This window comes from Camelus dromedarius, chromosome 29 (assembly GCF_036321535.1).
Source record: "Camelus dromedarius isolate mCamDro1 chromosome 29, mCamDro1.pat, whole genome shotgun sequence".
Classification (NCBI taxonomy): domain Eukaryota; kingdom Metazoa; phylum Chordata; class Mammalia; order Artiodactyla; family Camelidae; genus Camelus; species Camelus dromedarius.
The window spans coordinates 5,020,207-5,042,300 of NC_087464.1; the positions used below are offsets into that span (position 1 = coordinate 5,020,207).

Sequence of the window (22,094 nt, forward strand, 5' to 3'; positions counted from 1 at the left end):
GGGCTCATCTCCCCTGGGCTGTTACCACCCCTGTTACTACCTGGTGCTGGTCTCCGGGGAGGCTTGAAACCACGGTGCAGATAGTTGGCCAAACCAGAATGAAATGCACCGACCAGCAACTGATGTCAACCCAGGCTGGGGTCCAAGACAGACCAAGGGCAACCAGCACCAACGTGTCAGGTAGTTTATAGAAAATGTGTACACCTGGGTTCTCCAGGTTTTTGTTTTTGAACCTGGCCATGTAGCCTGGTTTTGGCCACAAGACAAGAAGGACCAAAAAGACTCCTTCTCAGATGAGACTCTCAGAAGCAGTCTCTCAAACATCTTGACGCGTCACAGTTCAAACAAGTGCATCCATAGTTCATTCTTTTTCATGGCTGAGTAGTATTCCATTGTGTAAATATACCACATCTTCTTTATCCAGTCATCTGTCAATGGACACTTAGGGTGCTTCGATGTCTTGGTTACTGTAAATAGTGCTAACATGAACCCTGGGGTGCAGGTATCTTTTTGAATTAGAGTTTCCTCCAGAAATATGTCCAGGGGTGGGATGGCTGGATCTTGACAAAGAATATATATATACATATATACACAAACACACACACACACACACACACACACATATGTGTATAACTCAATCACTATGCTGTACACCAGAAACTAACACTACATTGTAAATCAGCTATATTTCAATAAAAATTTTTAAAAAAAATTTTTAAAAAGCATATCCTGTGCGGTAAAGAAAGGCTGCTTTGGCCCAGGAGTGCTGTGATATTTCTGGGCTTCCATCACCCTTCATGAAAGCCCTCTAAGTACATACGTACATGTGTAACTGAATCACTGTGCTTTACACCTGAAACTAATACTGTAAATCAACTCACTTCAATAAAAAATTAAAAAGAAAAAAAAGTCTTCCTCAAGCACAGCCTGCCATCCCGTTAAGTCCTTCCCACTGTCTAACCCCTTGTCACTGCTGCAATTATTTTTCAAAATTTCAATACATGGTCCAGAAGCTGAACCTGAAGAAACCTCTCAGAGGATGTAGTAAAAGGTAATAACACAGCAAATAGGAGAGAAAAGTGACGATGCCCAGCAGATCCACACAGAGGGTCAAGCAGCCAAGCCCCAGGAGGCCACAGAAAGAGAACCGAGAAACCAGAGATGAGGAAATAACCAAGGAATAAAATTTCCAGTATTAAAGAAGGGGCACATCGAGTGCCTAAGTCCCTGCGCTAAATACCACAAAATATCAGAACTCCCAGAATAAAGAGTAGACCTCAGAATATTTCAGAAGTCAAAAACAGGCAAGGTCACCCACAAAAGAAGGTGAGCCCCATGGGGATCAGACCGCTCTTCAGTGACATCTGATACAAAGACAGTGCATACTGGCCACCAAAGAAGTGACAACAGGAAGGTTGAAAGCATTTAACTTGGAGGAATGGGGAAGGCAGGGGCCCAGGGATAGATTTAGCATTTCAATTTGCACCCTTCCAGGGTGTTTTCATTTTAATTTCCATGAAATTAAGTAGATAATACTTTTATCGCCATCTTCATAATCATCACTGTCAAAAAACAGAGATAAATACTGTGTGCTTTCACCAGAATATGTGATACCAGGGATCTCTCTCCGCACAGCAACACTTTTTCTTTCTCTTAAACTGAGTCCGTTCCTCTCACCTGAAAGTCACACCATCTGGGCTACAGGTAACAGCCACAGGTCTAACTCTCCAAGTCACCCAGCAGGTGCCTTGCTCAGGGGACTTCTGGCTCTTTGTTTTCTTTGGGTTTTATTCTTCATACAGCAAAACAAAAAACAAAAAAGTATCATTATATATATATGTGTGTGTGTATTTACACATTTTCTTTTCTCGAAGAGAAAATCAATATTCTTAAATTTGCTTTCACTTTTTTTTTTAAATCTATTGCAGGGAGGAGAATTAGGTTTATTTACTTATCTATTTTTTTAATGCAGGGACTGGGGATTGACCCCAGGACCTCATGCATGCTAAGCAGGCGCTCTACTACTGAGCTACCCCCTCAACTTGTTTTTTGTTTTTTGAAAGTCAATCTTGAGGAGAAGCTACTTACTACTTGTCATGACAGACTACAGCTCTGTTAATCCACTCACACCTCTTAGGTGTTATTTCCTCATCTTGCAAAGGGTCGGCTCTGAGCCTCACCCCCTCCCTCGGCACCAAAAAGCAACGGCTAATAATAATTTTAAAATAAATAAATAAATAAACCTAATTACCTCCCCCCAAAACAAAAAGAAAAAGAAAAAAAAAAAACACCAAAAAAGTAAGCTAAAAAAATTTACTGATTTAAAAAAAAAAAAGGCAACATCAAGCATGGAGAGAGGACATAGGGAACCCAGTGGTGAATTTAATGAATCGGCAGGTGGAAAGCAGATGCTACCTCTCTCTGCCTTTTTCTGAGACTGGGTCAAAACTCAAGTTTCTACCAAGGCAATGTCCCATTATGAACAGCTGAAAAGAGCTCTGTGGGGCATAACTGAAAAAAAAAAAAAGATGTATTTTTTTAAAATCAGAATATTCAGATGAGTATGTGCTCATTGGAGCTAAGCTGCTTATTAACATGTTGAACAGGTAGCTTTCTCAGAGCCCTTTCACATTCTGAGGGTTCCAAAAACATACAGCAAAATCACTACTGACGAGGGAGGGTTGAGCTCACTGGTACAGCATGTGCTTAGCATGCAAGAGGTCCTGGGTTCAATCCCCAGCACCTCCACTAGAAGCAAACAAACAAAATCACTACTTGTATCCACTATCAAAGCCACTGTCTATAATTTTTCATCAGAGATGAGAAGACAACACTTTCCTTATAGTTAGATAAATTCTATATTTTCCAAATACAAATTTGCTTTTTCATGAAGTTCCAAATTTTCTCTATTTGTTTCTGGAAAAGAATGAGCTTAAATTTCAAGGATTTTTCTTTTTTTAATCTTTTTTTAAAGGAATATATGTATGTCTTTGTGAAACATTATGCTGTATGCCAGAAATTGACACGACATTGTAAACTGACTAGACTTCAACTAAATTTTTTTAAATAACATAAAAAATCAAGGATTTATTTTAGAACAATTAAGTTGCATGGTCTGTGATAATTACACATAGACTCTGGTGGTGCTGATGCAGAAGAAGTAGCTTGTGTACATATATCAGGCCCCTAAGTCCTTGACTGAAGGCCTCCCAGTCCCCCCGAAAATGCCTGTATCCTCAATTTCTGGGGCTCCTTAAATCACCATCCATGTCACTGCACTGCAACCTTTAGGTAAAATATGGCACCTTCATCGTCAGTTGGACGTGGAGGAGATAAGAGCAGGCCACGACTATCAGCTGAAGCTATCAAAGTTAGGTTGCCAAAGCCTAAGTGCAGAAACAGAATTCAGGCAGGCCTGAACCAGGACACGCCAGGGACAGTGGGTCTGAAGTCTCACCTTCCCTAGCATCACACCTGGGCTCCGGAAAGGAAGGCCCCAGGGCTGCACCTGGCCAGCACACAGGCAGACATCTTCCAGAGCCTCCAGAGATGCTCACAGGAACCACTATGCACACCGGCCCAGCGAGAAAGGCAAAAGGACTTCTCCCAGGACCGATAAGCTCCTCCCTCCATCGGGCAGTGTTCTCAGCAGCAGGTGCGATGCTGGGGGCTGGGAGGGACCCCGTGCAGACTTCTCTGCGTCTTCTCACCTCTGCGCCTACGTTTCCCCTTGCGTTACTGTCACCCTGACACCAGGTCTGCCACAGCAATGTGCCTCGAACTCACCAAGTATGGAAATAACAGAGTGGGCTGAAGAACCCATCAAAATAAATAAATAAATACTCAAAACATTCTTTATAAAACACAAATTGAAACATTCTTTATAAAAAATTTAAACATTCTGTATAAAAAATAATAAATCAAAACATACTTTATAAAAAAATCAAAGCATTCTTTATGAAAAATAAAAACATTCTTTATTTACAAAATAAATTGAAACCTTTATAAAAAATAAATAAATCAAAACATTCTTTATAAAAGTAATAAATCAAAACATTCTTTATAAAAAATAATAATAATAATAAATCAAAATATTTTTTATTAAAAAAAGACAGAACCCATCACTGGCTTTATTATATTTTCCTTACTCTTCAATAAATCCATAGGATACAGTACTTTTTGACCTTTTCAAGATTCAAATTCAAAATTCTCCAATTAAAGACTGAAGGATGAAGAAAAAAAAATTTGCCCCCCCAAACTCAAATTATGTAAACTATATAATGTTCAAAGGCTGGGTTTTTTTAATTCTTATTTTTTATTGAAATGTAGTTGATTTACAATGTTAGATTCAAGTGTACAACGAAGTAATTCAGTTACACATATATACACATAATACATATATTTTCAGTTTCTTTTCCACTACGAAAGGCCGTTTTCTTTGGAACAAGTCTTTCAAAATGGACCAGAGACAGAGAAGAGTTCCAAAGGTTTCTCCCTGGGCAGGGCGGGTGTGCAGGATAAGAGGTGAGGGGGGGGCTAAACTGAACGATTAAAGAGTCCAAAGAAACCATTTGGCTTGAAGAAGGACAGGCATCCTACCTACCATTTAATTGGGTGTGCTAATAGAAAATTCAGATTTAAATAGTTTGTCAAACATGAAACTATGACCATTAGAAGAACAGAGAAGCACGGGAGAAGGGGGTTAGGGGATGGGATAAAAATCACCTTGAAAACAAGTACTGGCACACCCATGTTCACAGCAGCATGGCTCACAGTAAGCCAAAAGATAGACGCATCCCAAGTGCCCATCAACAGACAGATGGATGACTGTGCTCTCACCACACAATGGAATATTACTCAGCCTTCAAAAGGGGACCCTGATGCAGGCTACAACATGGATGAATCTTGAAAATATTATGTTAAGTGAAATAAGTCAGTCACAAAAGTTAAAATACTGGATGATTCCACTTACATGCATTGCCAGAAATAGCCAAATTGACACATACAGGAAGTAGACTGGTGGTTGCCAGGGGCTAGGGGAGGGAGAATGAGGAGTGAGTGTTTAATGGGGACAGTTTCAGTTGTGCAAAAGTTCTGGATGATGGTTACACAACCATGCCAACATTCTTACTGCCACAGAACTGTACACTTAAAAAATGTCAAAATCATACATTTTATAATAGGTGTATTTTACTAGAATTTTTAAAATTCATACTTTTTCTTCAATTTCTTTTTTTTTTTTAATGGAGGTACTGGGGATTGAACCTGGGACCTCATGCATGCTAAGCATGCACTCTACCACTGAGCTACACCCATCCCCCAAATATATACTTTTGAAAAAAATCAACTTGATCAATCCAGCAAAAGGAAAAAAGGAAAACAGAAAATGATAAAGTATAATAATAAATTAAGTCAAAAAGAATAAGACTAAATCTATTACACATCTTAATAAATGGGAACAGCCTAAATTCCCTGAGATGTCTAACTTAACAAAGAACAAATCTTTCCCATGCTAGTCCACAGAAAAATATGGAAAGCTCACCAATTTATTTTACAAAGCCAGTACAATCTAACAAGGTTTAATAAAGACAGTGTATGCTGTGGCCACACATGAACACACAGACTCCAGACCAATTCTGCATGTGACTATAGCAGCAAATATCTTAATACAACAGCACAGGGATTCCAACAATATGTTAAAGGAATAAGTGAAAAGGATTATTCCAGAAACCCAAGGATAATTCAACAGCAGGAAATCTATCAACATACTACATATGTGATACACCAGAAATTGCCACAGCATTGTAAACTGACCATGCCTCAATAAAAATATATTTAAAAAGTACTACAGAACATCAGCTACTGAAAGAGAAAAACCAAGAGCTTATATCAACATATGACTGAAAACACTGGAAAAATCCAGCTGTCATTCCTTGTAAGAATTCCAAACAGAAGGAAATTGCCTAAGTATGACTTTTAAATTCCTAATTTGAATACTGGACTAGCAAGCAGGTGGAGGAAATATTTATGAAGAACATTTGGGAACAATTGGCAGAATTCAAATACAGACTATGGCTAGTGCTGTGTCAATGTTAATTTCTGACTTTTATTATTGCTTCATGGTTATGTAATGCCCTTGTATTTAGGAAACAGACATTGAAGTATTTAGGGGCAAAGGGATTTGAAGCCTGCTGTGTACTCTCAAGTGATTCAGAAAAAATATGTAGATGGAGGTATCAATCAATCAACTGATCATCAGTTGGGGGGTTGGGGGGTTGGGGGTCTGGAAATGACAAAGTTAATAATTGGTGAATCTGGGTTAAGGATATATGGGATTTTTTTGTACTTTTTTGCAACTCTTCCGCAGGTTTGCAATTATTGCAAAACTTAAGTCATCAAAATGACCTATCTATTTAGAAATGAAAGCAATGAAATTAAAGCTTTTCCCACTAAAATCAAAAGCAAGACATGAATATTTCCTTTCAGACTATCATTCAACAGGAAGATTCCAATTAATGCAATAAGGAAAAGGAATACGCATCATCAAACACTGAGATATGAAAAATATGGAATACAAAGAAACAAAATTACTTATAGGTGATGGGACAATAGAAATGGAAAGCACAAGACATTTACTTTAAAAATAGAATAAATAAGGGGGGAGGGTGTAGCTCAGTGGTAGAGCGTGTGCTTAGAATGCACAAGGTCCTGGGTTCAATCCCCCAGACCTCCACCAAAAAAAAGTTAAAAATATAGAATAAATAATTTCAAAGTAAGAGAGAAATAAAAGTCGACAGTCTCTCTGTACAGGAGCCGTAAGTACTGAAGAAGGGGAAATTCCGGCAACACTTAGCTCCACCACAAAACCTCGGAGCGTATTTAACAAGAAAAGCAAAGCAGTCACATGTCGAAACCTTTGAACGCTTCAGCTGTTCAAATATTCAACATTCATATTAAAAATGTTAACCAACGGAATCCAAATACAAAGATAACGCATCACGAAAAAGCAAGAATATGTGAACTCTACCTCACGTGGTATCAAGAGTGAGCCCTTCATATGAAATAGAGAAACCACAAGGTCCTACTGCACAGCATAGGGAACTATATTCATTTTCTTGTAATAGCCTATAATGGAAAAAAATCTGAAAAGAGAAAATATATATGCATGTATATGTATAACTGAATCACTTTGCTATACAGATGAAACTAACATTGTAAATCAACCACACTTCAATAAAAAAAAAAATGTTTTTTAAAGAGTGAGCCCTGCTGTCTTTTTATTTGAATTTGCCGGGTATATCTGCTCCAGTCCTCTTATTTTTAGCCTTTCTAAATCTCTCCACTTCCAGTCTATCTCCGGATCTTGCTTTGCTAAGTCAACTTGAAACACTTTTTTAACTAGGTTAATTGAGCCTATTTACATAATGTTAATATAGTCTGTATGTTTGGCATCGGCTTTGCCAGATTTTTAACCTCATATTTAAAACACTGACGCACAAGCTCGAAGTCTTTCCATACGTGGGCTGCTATCTCTGCTGGCTTCTCTCCCCATTTCTGTAGGTACGTGGGAAGCATACTGGTTCCAGTTACCGCTTTTATATTACTACCTTATATAACCCCCTTAGTAACCTGTCCCTTTAGACGTTATCGCCTCCCTCCTATGAGCAATGATGCGATTAGCTAGTAATTGCTGCTTCCTGCCTCTCTCCCTCGCTCTTCCTAAGCATCGGTTTTAGCCACTAGCATTCAGCTAGTGTTCATCTTTCTGGTCGTTAGTAAACCCAACCTTCTACTACTTGCTTGGTCGGCTTCCAGAGACATTTTTCTATCCTAGCTCACACTGGCGTGGTAATTAAGGAGTTTATTCCGCTTTCCCTCAACTCCTCCCATTTATCTGTTTCGCTGTAGGACTCTCTATAACCACAAAGTGTCATGTTTCTGTATTAATCTGCCTCCCTTACTGCTATCTTTCAGTTTTGGTTTCACAATTAAAGACAGTGTCACTGTTCATCCCTAGAACTTATGAAAAGCTTCGACGATCGTTTTCGTAGTTTTCTGAAGCTCATTCTCCAGCAAACAACTGAGATGGGGCTCGCCCGTGGGACCAACAGTCCCAGAGTTCTTGCAAATTCAAAATTGTATGTCTGTAGAAAACAAACTTACGGTCACGGGAGGGGTGTTGGGGTCAGGAAGGGGTTGGAAGGATTAATTAGGTGTTTGGGATTTGCAGATACACACTACTATATATGAAAAAGATAAACAACAAGGTCCTACTGTATAGTACAGGGAACTATATTCAATAACTTGTAGTAACCTATAATGAAAGAGAATATGAAAACGAATATATGTATATGTATGATTGAAACACTGTGCTGTAAACCAGAAATTGATGCATTATAAACTGACCATACTTCAATAAAAAAGAATTTTTAATAAAATAAGTAACAGGGTGTATGGTTCAGCACAGGGAAGTATATTCAATACCTTGTAATAACCATAATGGAAAATAATCTGAAAAGGAATATATATATACATATAGCTGAATCACTATGCTGTACACCAGAAATGAACACAACACTGTAAATCAACTATACCTCAATTTAAAAAAAACTGTATGTCTGTGGCCTTTGTATTTAAAGGACAGTTCTGTGGATACAGGACGCTTGGCTCACACAGAAAGCATATTAAAAACCCTGAGTAACTTCACACCACCCTGCATCTCCCACTGATCACAGCCACAGACCTGTGAGAGGAGGAATTTTTTTCTTTTTTTAGTGGAAGTATTGGGGATTGAACCCAGGACCTCATGCCTGCTAAGCACACTCTTCCACTGAGCTATACCTTCTTGCCCCTTGCAGCCACAGACCCAATGAAGGGCACGGAATAGACAGCTTAGAAACTCAGAGAGCAAAACAGCAGGCAGACAGGAGGCAAGAGACTTAACTCCAAGTACCCCCAGGCTGGCAGAGGGTTGTATTTTTCCCTCTTCGGTTGCATCCCCCAGCCAAAATGCAGCACAGCCCGAAACCCCCAACTGAGCAGGGTTGCAGACAAGGAGCAGCTTTCCAGTTCTGGCTCAGGGATTTGGAAAGAGGTTCCCTGATGCCCTAAGAGAGTAAGGCAGTCCCCACTGGTTCTTCTTCGAGCTTTCCTTCTCTTCTCTCTGCTCACTCACACCCCAGCATCCAAGCAATACCATAGCAACAGCAGCAGCAGCAGCAGCAGGAGCTATCAAGACCCAGAAGACCCTTCCCCCGCCTGCCTGCTCCATCCGAGGGGCGTGGCCCCAGGAGGGCAGGACACAGCCTTGCTGCTGATTCTCTCGCTCTGTCCTCCCACCACAGAGCAATGTAAAGCCCTAGCATTCCTGGAGGACTGGGTAAGGGAAGCCCCCGGGGAACCAGATCACACCGGGAGGAGCACAGAGTGGGGAGCTAGGGAAAGGGATCCCTGAAACATGTTTATGAACTCACGGGCTCATCCCCGAGGTGACCACACAACGCGAAACAGATATTGAAACACGGAGAACAGAACTATGGGACAGATCCTCACCTGAGAGCCAGATTGGCCTGAGCGGTATGTGTGCAGAACAGATCTGGAAAGGACCACAAAGACTTTGAAACCTGAACTACAATCCACAGGAGGCTAGTCACAATGCGGTCTGAACCTGAGAGATTGCATAACCTGCTAAAACAAAAACAGCAACCTTCTTCGCTGGATTTAAACAATATCCGAAGACTCACAACACAATGTTTGAAACAGGATATAATCCAAAGTCACCTGGCCTATAAAAAATCAGAAAGATGTCAACTTCCATGGGAAAACACAGCCAATGACAGACTTTGGAAATATCAAAGACTTTAAAGCACTGATAAGAAAAATGCTCCAGTAAGTAAGGGTGAATATTTTTGAAATGAATGAAAAGCTACAAAAACTAGGGGGGGGGGGGGGACTAGTTGATAGGAAGGAGAACCCAATGGAAATTTTTAAAACTGAAAAACAGGATAACCAAAGTAAAAAATTCAATGGGTGGATTTAAGAGCAGAACGGAGATGAAAGGAAAAAAACTCAGTCAACTAATATGGGAGCAACAATTTAAAGTATTCATCAGAGAATATGGAAGACAGAAGAAATTGGAACATACTGAAAGGCTGAAAGGAAGGAAGTGCCAACCCAGAACTGTACATCTAACAAAAACACCCTTCAGGAACAAAGGAGAAGTAAAGGCAGCCTAAGGTAAAGAAAACTAAGAGTCATGGGGTGGGTGCAGCTCAGTGGTTAGAGCGCATGCTTAGCATGCACAAGGGCCCGGGTTCAATCCCCAAGTATCTCTATTTAAAAAACAAAGGAAAACTAAGAGAGTTTGTTGATAGCACACTTGCTCTAAAAACACTGCTGCAGGAAATTGTTCAGACAGAGGCAAATGATACGAGAAGAAAATCTGGAATATCAGGTATGAAGAAAGAACAAAAGAAATGGTAAATATAAGGGATGATTCTTCTCCTGCTAAATTCTTTAAAACAAAAGTATAATACTGTCTGAAAGAATTGTCAACATATGTAGATGTAATATGTGAGATAAATTATATAAGATATTTATGACAACTACAACTCAAATGAGGGAGTTAAAGGGTGGTAAGATTTCAGCATTCCAGTTGAAGTGATAAAATATGATTCTATGTTAACAAGGAGAAGTCAAATACACATATTGTAATCTATGGAGCAACTGCTAAAAAAGAACTCTACAAAGAAATATAGTTAAAAACACAACAGATAAGTTAAAATGTAGCGATTAAATAAGATTCCAAATAAGCCAAAAGAAGGCAGCAGAGGTGAAATAGAAGAACAAATAAGGAAGGGAACAAAAGGGTAGGGGGAGGCAGATATAAATTTAAATACGCTAATAATTACACTACATGTAAATGGTGAAGCACATCAATTAAAAGACAGAGACTGGCAGGGTAGATTTTTTTTAAAAGATCCAATTATATGCTATCAACAAAGAACTTGCTACAAATATAATAATTTAGGAGAATTAAAAGTGAAAATGTGGGAAAGGATATGCCATGAAACAACAATCAAAGGAAAACTGGAGTGGCTATTTTAATATCAGACAAACTAGACTTTGGAGGAAAAAAAAAATTTTACCAGAGATAAAAAAGAGACACAACAAACCCCAGACCAACTCGCATGCACATATAAAATAAACAAAGACAAATGGGGGAGGAGGCTCAAAAAATAAAAAGAGACACAACATTATAATAAAAGGGTCAATTCACAAAGAAGACATACGATCCTGAATGGGTATGTACTTAACAACAGAACACCAAAAAAAGATAAAAGCAAAAACTGACAAAACTGAAGGGTGACTAGAGAAATCCAGAGTTATAGTTAGAGACTTCAGCATCCCTCTGTCAGTAACGGAACTAGTAGACTGAAAGTAATGAAGACTAACACAAGAACTAAACAATACCATCAACACAAGAATGTATATGTGTGTGTATGTATTTATATGAGTGTGTGTACATATATTATATATCCTAACTATGTCCACTGGGACGGCCCAGAAGCAAACCAATGAGATCACACTGAGCTCCTTGGAGAAATGGCAACGTTTCCCCGGAGCAAGGCAAAGTGCAGGATAAGCCTGGAACACCTTCGTAGGTCAGAATGCCAGGAGATGCACAGTGTATAATGGGGACACACTGGGGACAATTTGAGCATCAAGATAAAGAATGATAATAGGTAAATAAAATAGATAACCATGAGTCCATATTACTACAAACTTTAAAATGAATTAACTATAAAGACACAGATGAGAAAAAAGAGAAATCTCTTCTTACAGCAAAGTAACAAGCAATAAATGCAGAAAGAATGACAGAAATAAAAAATGGTATCTTGGCAACCATCACAGAGGTGGCTGATTAAGGTTAGTGTCATCTGTGGATGCTAAAGCCAATGCGCAGAGGTTTGATCATGAACAGATCATTGGCGTAATCTCAGAATACCTCCCCACAAAATATAATCAAAGGGAAATGGGAGAATTTAAGATGATCACACCCAGCAGACAGCAAATGTCTCCTGAGATGTTGTAGACGGAAGAACACGGCATCATTTCTGCAACAGTCCTGCCACGGTTGCATAACCTGAGTTTGCATGACCCAGGTTCAGGGTCATTCTACAGAGTATAAAGCTTACACTCATTAAAACCATGGGAAACGTGAAACACAAAGGAAGACTGAAGAGCATGAAGAGAGTTAAGACACATACAAATTCCTGGAGAGAATTCTGGGCCAGAAAGGGAAAAGGAACACTAAAGCTGGTGAAATTGGAATGGGGCCTGTGAACTGGATGGCAATGTCCTTCCAATGCTGATCTCTTACTCCAGTTACATAGAAGAGTGTCCTTGAGTGGGGGAGATACACGCTGAGATTTTTAGGGGTGGTGGGACATCACATCTGCAGCCCGCTCCCACAAGGTCAAGAAAAAAACTAATAACGGATTTCTTTTCACTGAGGAAGAGAGACAGTGTATACAAGGGGCAAATACAGTAAAACGGTTACAATCAGGGACCTGAATTGAAGGGATCCAGTCCAGAAGTTCTTAGTTCTGTTCTATAACTTTTCTACAAGTTGGAAATTTCAAATTTCCCCCTCAAAATTTACTTTTTGAAATATTGCCTCATATTTTCCAGCATATGATTTATTTGGCTATGAGAATTCCACAACACACAATACAAGTGACTAGGACTTTTTACCTAGATGCCCAAAGGATTTTTTTTTCCCCTTAACTTGAACATGCATTATTTTACAGAGATAGGTCTCAGTGTTGATTATTCTGCACTGATTTTTTTTTCCCAATTCCACAGTGGGACCTTTCAATTCTTCTATTTTAGGGAAGTTTTCTTGCATTATCATTTAAAATATTTATTTTATCCCATTGCTTTGTTCTTCCTTTCTTCCTTTCCTGGACACTTTAATCATATGTATATCAGATCTTCTTTGCCTGTCTCATATATTGCTTTTTTTTTTCAAGAAAGGAAAGTGAGGATTTATTAAATAATAATACGGTCTCAAAGGACGAGCGGGCAGACTGAGGTGAGTAACGCACGTACTACTTTCTCATTCACTTTATCCCTTTATTTGTTGTTGCTATTGGTTTCATTTTTCTCCTTCTCATCCTCTATTTTTACCTCTGTGTTGTCTACAGTAACCATCTGCCCGTGTGTCCCTTCTGGACAATTTAGTCTTCCTTTCTAAAATGCATTTTTCCCTAATTCTTTCCTGACACCCACTTGTTCCCATTTCACAAATTTCTGCTACCTAGCTGCATCCTTCGTAGTTTCTCAATTTCTGATTGATGCTGTCTTTCCATTTCTTTCCTTTTAGCTGATCTTGAAATACAAGTTAATGATTTTTGGGGCGTGCTCTCACTTTCTGTAGTACCATTATGTTCATTTTCATCATTGTTCTCTGAATCAATTTTGCATCCAATTAGATCCAATTCCGTTTTTGTTCCCCGTGTGTGAATGAGGTGGATTTTCCTGATCTGTTAAGAGAAAGCTCCTGAGAACAGGGAATGGGCCAGGACAGCATTCCCAGCTGGGCTCCACTGATCTGGCAAGGACCCAAGTAGGGGGAGGTCTCTGTGTATCACTTACTTGTTTCTCAGAGTTAAATCCAGAGCTCTCATGAAGTTCATTCTCACATGGTGGCCCTCAGCTCCAGCTCTAGACCCTGGAGTCCTTATTTTCAAGGCCATGGTCTTCACACAGGAGGTTCTCTTTTGTTGCTGGAGCAGCTTCTAAGATCTCTGTCCCTGGGAGTCCCCCAGACCTGCAGCATCTGAACTTCTCTCTTGCGGTCTGTGTACCTGTCCTGCTCCATGTGGTTTGTGTCCAGTCATTCTGCTCAGGGGGAGGCTCTGTCCTTCTGGGAGGGAGGACTCACTGTGCCTTTCTCAGATGCGCCAAGGCTGTGCCACCACGTCCCTGCACAGTTACTGTTCTCACTTTCAACCAGAACCCTGAGAGCACCTTTCCAGGGACCAGACACCCGGTGGAGGGAGCACCTCGTGGTGATCTGGGTCCTCACGGCCTGTCAAGAGCTCCCGTTCACATCCCACCGCTCCCTGGCAGCCGGTGCACTGGGCACATCGGTCGATGTACTGACCAGTGGCACCCGTTCCATGGACATGTCCTCACTCAGCTTTTGTGATGACTCTGCTGTGAACTGGTTTAGTTTTCAAGAGCAGTTTGGGGGAGATTGAAATTCTGCCACCATGAACACATCCCCATAACATATTTTCTGAAAGGGACAAAACAAAGGACAAATAAATGAAAACACAAACCATGTTCTTGAATTGGAAGCTTTAATGTGACAAAACTGTCAGTGTTCCCAAAATTAATCCGTGACTGTCATGTAACTCAAATCCTGAAAGGGTATTACTGGAAACTAGACACAGACAGTTTAAAGTTCATACACAAAAGAGCCAAGGCACTTTTGAAAAAGAAAACATGGATACTCTACATAAAAGAGATAAACAACAAAGCCCTACTGTATAGCACAGGGAACTATATTCAATATTTTATAATGACCTACAATGAAAAAGAATGAAAAAGAATAGATGTATGTATGTATAATTGAATCACCTTGCCGTACACTTGAAACACTGTAAATTAACTATACTTCAATTTAAAAATTTTTAAAATTTAAAAAAAAACAGTATGGAGGGGCACATCTTAACAGATAGTGAAACTAACCAGGATGCTGCCTTAATCAAAATAATGTGGTACTGACCCTAAAACAGACAATTAAGGGAGTAAAACTATCACAGGAGGCTACATATAGCATGGTGACACTAGTTAACAACAATACTGTGTTGTGTATTTCAAAGTTGCTAAGAGACTAAACCTTAAAAGTTCTCATCACAAGGAAAAAAAAATGTTATAAATATATACGGTGACAAATGTTAAGTAGACTTGTGGTGATCATTTTGCAAAATATACCAGTATCAAATCATTATGTTGCCCACCTGAAACTAATATAATGTTGTATGTCAATTAGATCTCAATTAAAGTAAAAGAGAGTAAAACTGAGTAGAGTCTATCTCTGCCTGAATTACTTCACTTAGTATGATAATCTCTAGGTCCCTCCATGTTGCTGCAAATGGTATTATTTCATTCTTTTTCGTGGCTGAGTAGTATTCCATCATATAAATATACCATATCTTCTCTAACCAGTCATCTGTTGATGGGCACTTAGGTTGCTTCCATGTCTTGGCTATTATAAACAGTGCTGCTATGAACACTGGGGTGCATGTATCTTTTCAAATGAAGAGTTTTCTCCTGATACATGCTGTACACCAGAAACTAACACAACACTATAAATCAACTATATTTCCATTTTTTAAAAAAAGACCAAATCCATCATAAATATAGACCTATGATAAATCTGGGGGAAAAAAAACTGAATAGAGTCCAAAACAGAAGCATTGTCTGAAAGCCAATAAACTTAGGTCCTTTTTTCACACTGTATACCAAATAAATTCTGGATGACTGAACATTGAATACAAACGGTAAAACAAAAACATTAGAAGGAAATGTAAAGGAATTTTTATGCAACCTCTGTCATCACAAATTTCTGACAACCCTCTTAAATAAGAGAAAAGAACCCGACACTGTGAAAGAGAACACTAACATGGGAATGCAGTTTGGTGCAGCCACTGTGGAAAACAGTTTGGAGATTCCTCAAAAGACTAGGAATAGACTTACCATATGACCCAGGAATCCCGTTCCTGGGCATAAATCCAGAAGGAAGCCTACTTCAAAATGACACCTGCACCCCAATGTTCATAGCAGCACTATGTACAATAGCCAAGACATGGAAACAGCCTAAATGTCCATCAACAGATGACTGGATAAAGAAGATGTGGTATATTTCTATGATGGAATACTATTCAGCCATAAAAACCGACAACCTAACGCCATTTGCAGCAGCATGGATGTTCCTGGAGAATGTCATTCTAAGTGAAGTAAGCCAGAAAGAGAAAGAAAAATACTATATGAGATCACTCATATGTGGAATCTAAAAAAACAAAACAAAACAAAACATAAACATGAAACAGAAACAGACTCATAGACATAGAATACAAACTTGTGGTTGCCAAGGGGGTAGGGGGTGGGAAGGGACAGGCTGAGATTTCAAAATGTAGAATAGATAAACAAGATTATACTGTATAGCACAGAGAAATATATACAAGATCTTACGGTAGCTCACAGAAAAAACAAATGTGACAATGAATGTATGTATGTTCATGTATAACTGAAAAACTGTGCTCTACACTGGAATTTGACACAACATTGTAATATGACTATAACTCAATTTAAAAAAATGTTAAAAAAAACTGTTCAAGTAAGAGAAGGTTTTGGGTGGTTTGAAAAACCATTTTCAAGCTTACGTCATTATATATAAGGGCATTTCCTCTGGGAGCTCGAATTTGAATGGGTATGGTCAGGTTTGTGTCAGTGGTAAATGCTTAAAGCTTATAAACATAACTACCCCTCCACATTATTGCAAATGCATTTTACTAATATGGCATTTTTAATTGGAAGGTAAATGTCATGATAACGTTGACAGGTAGTGAATAAATCTGGAGGTGAAAATAACTCTAAAAAAAAAGAACACTAACAAATTTGACTATGTAAAAAGTTTTTAAATTTTATGTATGGCAAAAGACACCAAAAATTAAGCCACATGAGAGATGAAAAACTTCAAGAAAATATTTGCAACATATAAGAAAAGTAACCATGGAAAGTCAGATCAGATGAAAGTAAAATACATCTTTACCTTCCGTCAGATGAGTGAAATGCTAGGGAACGCAAACACCCTGTGCTGGTAAGAAGGGGGCAAAGGGGTATCCTTAGGTGATGCTGCTGTGGGTCGGAGGGACTACTACCTTTTGTGGAATTAATCCAGCAATATGTAATGAAATTCCAAATTTGAATACTCTTTGACTAGCTATTCCACTTTGGGGAATTTATGCTCGGAAAACAAGCACTTGCCTCTAAGGCTAGCTAAGCAGCACTGTTTACAGAGATGCAAAACTGATACCGTCAGAATATTCCCAGCAGGAGAAAAACTGAAGAAATTACACAAATTCATACTGTAGACTTTTATGCAGTCATTAAAAATAACAAGAAGAAGGCTGAGTTATGGCTGGGAATATTTATTATACACTAAATTAAAAAAATACATCACAGAGTAAGGTATCTGGTAAAATCTCCTTGCAAGGTGGTCTCCAGGCCTTGGTGGGCAGGTACAGATGTGGCAAGGGGCCAGTGTCATAACTCACAGCCACGTCAACACGCAAACCGGAACCAACCACCATTTGTACAAAGGGCAGAGATGATATGCAAAATATGGTATGTACTGTTTTCAAGGAATTTTAAAGGTGCTTGTGGCCGACTTTGTTTGAAGAAAGAAAACAAGCACCTTAAACAGTAGGTGTAAGGAGGAGGGGACAGTGGGAGATGGACCAAGGGCAGACGCTACCTGCAATCTCTAAAACGTAACCAGGGCAGGTTGGGTTCACTGCCGTTCCCCAGAGCCTGCAGGACAGGAACGTCTGCACACAACAGACACTGTGGGATTACTCTGAATCGTGGGAAATTAGAATTAAGAGGTTATAGCTGTTGAAAGGAGTAACGCTGGACATGCAAACTGAATTACTGTCTTACACATTTAACTCTTCAGACTAAAACGCAGTGGATGGACATTTTTTCACATCAATAGCTTTTCTACCATGTCTGGTGAATGTCTTCCCTTTTAGGTTTGTTATTGAACCTTTGAAAATGCCCTTTGCAAGGGAGAAGGGGAGGCTCAGGGAGGAGCCAGGAAGCCCAGCTGAGTTACCAGTCTGCCACCTGTAGGCTGGTTCCAGCAGACATACACTCAGGGCCCACTAGACAGACAGCATGAAAACAATGCATACTAAATAATGCTAAAAATTGAGCAACAGATGTGTGATGACTATATATAGTGGCCCATTTGAATCACGGCTACTGGGCTCTTGCTTCCAACCTCCTCACGTCTGTTGTTCCTAATCAGCTCTCCCAGACTCAACCTTGGTCTGAAATGAGCTCTTAAAATTAATACCCCCATTAGGATGAACGACCACACCTGTTATCGATCAGGGTTTCACAGAGTCAGTTCTGCTTGGATCTCATTTTAAAAGCCATGCAATGAACTTCAAGAACAAAAGACCATTGCAAAATGACAACAACAACAACAAAAAGGAAAGCTGGACAGAATTTTTAAATCTCAAAACTCAAGAACAAATAGCAAACATTCATTACAAAGGCTCAGTCTGGATTTCTGGAGATGAAATTAAACCATTCTGGGTTTACAATTTAAACCTATCAAATGCACTCCAGCCCCATGAACCACATGTAGCTACATACGCCAAGAGTTCTAAGAATGAGGGTCTCCCTTCAGAAATATCTGCTCTGCATATATTTTTCCTGTTTCCACATGTCCATTCTTTAATATAGAAAAAGCAACTTTCATCAAAAGGCTATAAACTGCGAAAAAAACATAACTCTTGGAGACAACCACTTTCTGTAATAGGATTTCCTGGTGGCTTTGCTTCTATGGAGGTCTGTTGGTCACTGGCTTCTCCAATTTGGGGGTCAACAGCCTGAAAACCGGTCACCCTCGTGGTTGGGAATCTCATTAAACACACCCTCCGACGCCGCCCACTAAGCACGTTCCTGCCGGACGGGGGACCCTCGAGGTCCCCGACGCTGAGGTGAGGAGCGGCCGACGCGGGGGCCGGCGGTTCCCCGCCGCCAGGACTGACCCGCAACCCGACGGGACGCGCCTGGCACCGCAGCCACCAGCCAGGGCCGCAGCGAAAGCCAGGCGCGCGCGGAGCCGCAGCCCGCACCGAGTGCGCATCCGTCCTCCGCTGAGGGGTCGGGGCCCCGGGACCGGTTAGGTCCGCCCCGAGCCCGCCGGGTGGGTCCCCACCCCCAGGGTCTCAGAGCACCCGAGGGCCCAGGCGCCGACGCTGCGGCCCGACACGCACCTCCCGCCCACCCTCCCCCCGCGGCCCCTCGGGCGGTCGCTGGTTCGTGGAGGACGGGCGCCTGGTTTCCGTTCTCTCGAAAAAAAGTAACTCCGGGGACCAGCGCAGTGGGAAAGGGAGACCAATTCTTCCAGAGCGGCGAGCGGTGAGTCGGGTCCCCCGAGTTATCTCGCCCCGAGTTTTGAACTGCACCCCGGGCTCCGGCAGCCCCGTGCGGAGTCCGTCCCGAACTCGGCGCCCGCGGGGCCGTTGGCCGGCGGCCCTCCCGCAGCCCCGTGCGCGCCCGGCCACAGACACTCACCGAGAAGCCGGCCCAGAAGGGGCAGGAGTGGCGGACGCGGGCCGAGGTGGTGAGCGCCAGCGCGGCGAAGCTGACGGCCACGATGAGGCATCCGAGCGCCATCTGCGTGGCCCCGAGCGCCAGCACGATGCGGGAGCGGCCCGGGCACTCGCGCAGGCGGGACAGGCTGCGGGGCGGCGCGGCGGGGCGCGGCGCGCGGGGACCGCCGGCCAGAGGCATCGCGCCCGGGGACGGCGCCCGCACGCCTCGCCCCGGTCCCGCCCGGCCCCGGCGCGCGCCGCCGCCGCCTCTCCTCACCGAGGGTCCGAGGCAAGTTGCGCCGGCTGCAGGGACGGCCTCCCCGCGCGCTGCGGCGGCCGCGCGCCGGGAGCCGGCCGGGCCGGGCGGGGAGCCGGGCGCCCGCAGCCCCCTCCAGGGCCCGCGCCCATGCCGCCGCCGCCGCTCCGCAGGGCCGCCCGCCCGCCGGCCGGCCGCGCCGCGCTGCGCCCTCTCCCGCCCGCCCCGCGCGTTCCCCGGCCCGAGCGCGGGCGCGAGCCGCCGTCGCCGCTGCCGCTGCCGCTGCCGGGGGCGAGCCGCCGCTGTCCCCGGGCGCGAGCCCCGCCGCCGCGCGCCGGGCCGGGACCCGAGAGGGGCGGGAGCAGGCGGGCGCAGGTGCGGTGCCCCGGGCCAGGCCTGGGCGCACGCGCCCCCCGCGGGGGAGGGGAGTGGGGGCCGCAGGCGGGTCAAGGGCGCGGGCGGCAGCAGGCGGGGCCCTCGGCCCGAGGCGCGGACGGGGCTTGGGAGCCGCAGGGGCCGAGCCCCGGGCCGCCCCGGGCCAGCCCGGGAGTGGGGCGCGCGTCGCGGCGGCGGGGATCCAGGAGAGCGCCCGACTGTGGGGGCGGGGGCGGAGAGGAGGTGATTCCCAGAGCCGGTCCCAAGTGTGGCGGGCAGGAGCCTCCCTCGAATGCGGAATCTCGAGATCCAAGATGCTGCTTTTCTGCAGTTCCAGAATTTCTCAAGCCCCCGCTGAGAACTCGGCCCTGGAGGACTCAGCGTTGAAAATATTCTCAGCTCACAGACCGAAGACTCTTGCCCACCTTTCCCTTGCAGGATTTTTCATACAAGTAAAAAGTTTGGGCTGAAAAATTGCACAAAACGAATGTAAATGAACAATATCATTAAGGACCTAGGAAATCATCTTGACTCCCTTTTGAGTTTTAAATAGCTGACTGTTGGCTTCTTTAGGGTGCCAAGAAAGCTTGGAAGTTTTGATTGTCGTAATTTACCTTGTGGCCCTGTTGATGTGACAGCTTTAAGATTGCTGGTGTTGAAAAGGGTTGTGTTGATCTATGAGAGACCCACCAGTTTCAGGCAGTCTGAAGAGGTCACGCATAAAAATGCAACATTCCTTGTAATAATAATGGGAAATGGTGGGTCCATCTTAACACAGCTGCCAGAGGGAACAGAGGGAATCCCCTGCTGGGGCTGGATCAGAAACACTGGGGAGTCTCGCCCCCAAATATTTCAGCTGCTGGTGCTTGAAATCTCATCTTTAGAGATACTGATTCCTTTGGGGCTGATGAGCCTCTATTAAAATGCAAATTCCTCTTGAAGGGGCAGTAGCTCAAGCCTTTATCAACCAGCGCCTTAGCAGGGATAGGATTTATTTTCCAATTTAACAGGATGGCCCAGAGATGAACAGGAGGTGGAGAATACTGTAGATGTAGTGGCTGACCTCAGTGCTGGCTTCTTTCCTCCAATTCTTATCTATAATGTGGCTGATCCTCTGGCCAGCATCGTTGGAGGTACTAGCGTACAAATTCAAATGCCCTGGACGCATTCTCTATCTAGAAATTTACAGGGCAGCACTTTTTAAGGGCTTGGAACTATACCAAACAAGATCCTGGACTGCCAGGAAGCTCAGTTCTCACTCAGTCATGCATTTCTTCATTCCTCCAACAAAAGGACACAGAAGGCTCTCCGATCACCAGGGCACCCTTCTAAGCTCTTAGAGAACATTAGTGAACAAGTCAGCCCCTTGCCTTCCAGGTAACAGGTGAAAAGCAGAAAACAAGCATAACAAATAAGAAATTACACAGAGTTTATTGACATTATGTAGAATTCAAAAAATAGAGTAAACACCCACTGAATGTCAGACACTGAGAGGTGATGGTGAACAGAAGCAGCCAGGCTTCCTGAACTCAGAGAACTTCCAGTCTGGTGGGGGGACTGGCCGCTTGTGGATAATTGCTCGAAGGCCATTTGCAAGTGAGTTTAGTGTCTCGGAGAATTCCACACAGCGCCAAAAAATGGACAATAAGGAGCTTTGGAAAGAGCATTCTGACCACAATACAGAAAACGGGTTAAAGGCTGCCCAAGAGGAGGTAGAGAGATCAGATGCTGTGGCTGTCATCTCGGGCAGAGGGGACAGTGTTGTGGATTAAGGTGGAGATGGTGAAGATACCCTGCATTGGATGGATTTGAGAGGTGGACAGGAGGTGTCAGTGATGAATTAAACATGAACCAAGAATATAGGGGCTCCCAGTTGGCACACCATGGGAAGAATCACCAAATATTGGAAACCTCCCATGAATGCCCGTTTATGTATCAGATCTGCTTCCAAAATATATGGGAATCAATTCTTTCTATTTATAAATGAACTGGATAAAGGGCTCCCAGGCAGTACAGTAGGGGATTTTGGTGTAGGTAGATTTTGATTTTGATGTAGG

General features: G+C 42.7%; 1 protein-coding gene and 1 non-coding gene across 3 annotated transcripts in view; one reads left to right on the top strand and one right to left on the bottom strand.

Moving 5' to 3' along the window:
- Positions 1 to 19,683, bottom strand: part of ENTREP2 (endosomal transmembrane epsin interactor 2) — a 274,354-nt gene extending 254,671 nt beyond the window's left edge. For both annotated transcript variants that reach the window (XR_010378236.1, XM_031440881.2), the window contains exon 1: positions 19,387 to 19,683. Coding sequence is in view for 1 of the 2 variants with exons in the window: in XM_031440881.2 (XP_031296741.2) it covers positions 19,387 to 19,605 (219 nt within the window). In the remaining variant the exon portion in view is untranslated. The remainder of the gene's footprint in view (positions 1 to 19,386) is intronic.
- TRNAS-AGA (transfer RNA serine (anticodon AGA)) lies at positions 6,661 to 6,733 on the top strand. The gene has a single exon. It is a non-coding gene; the product is annotated as a tRNA-Ser (tRNA).
- Positions 19,684 to 22,094: the final 2,411 nt, after the last annotated feature.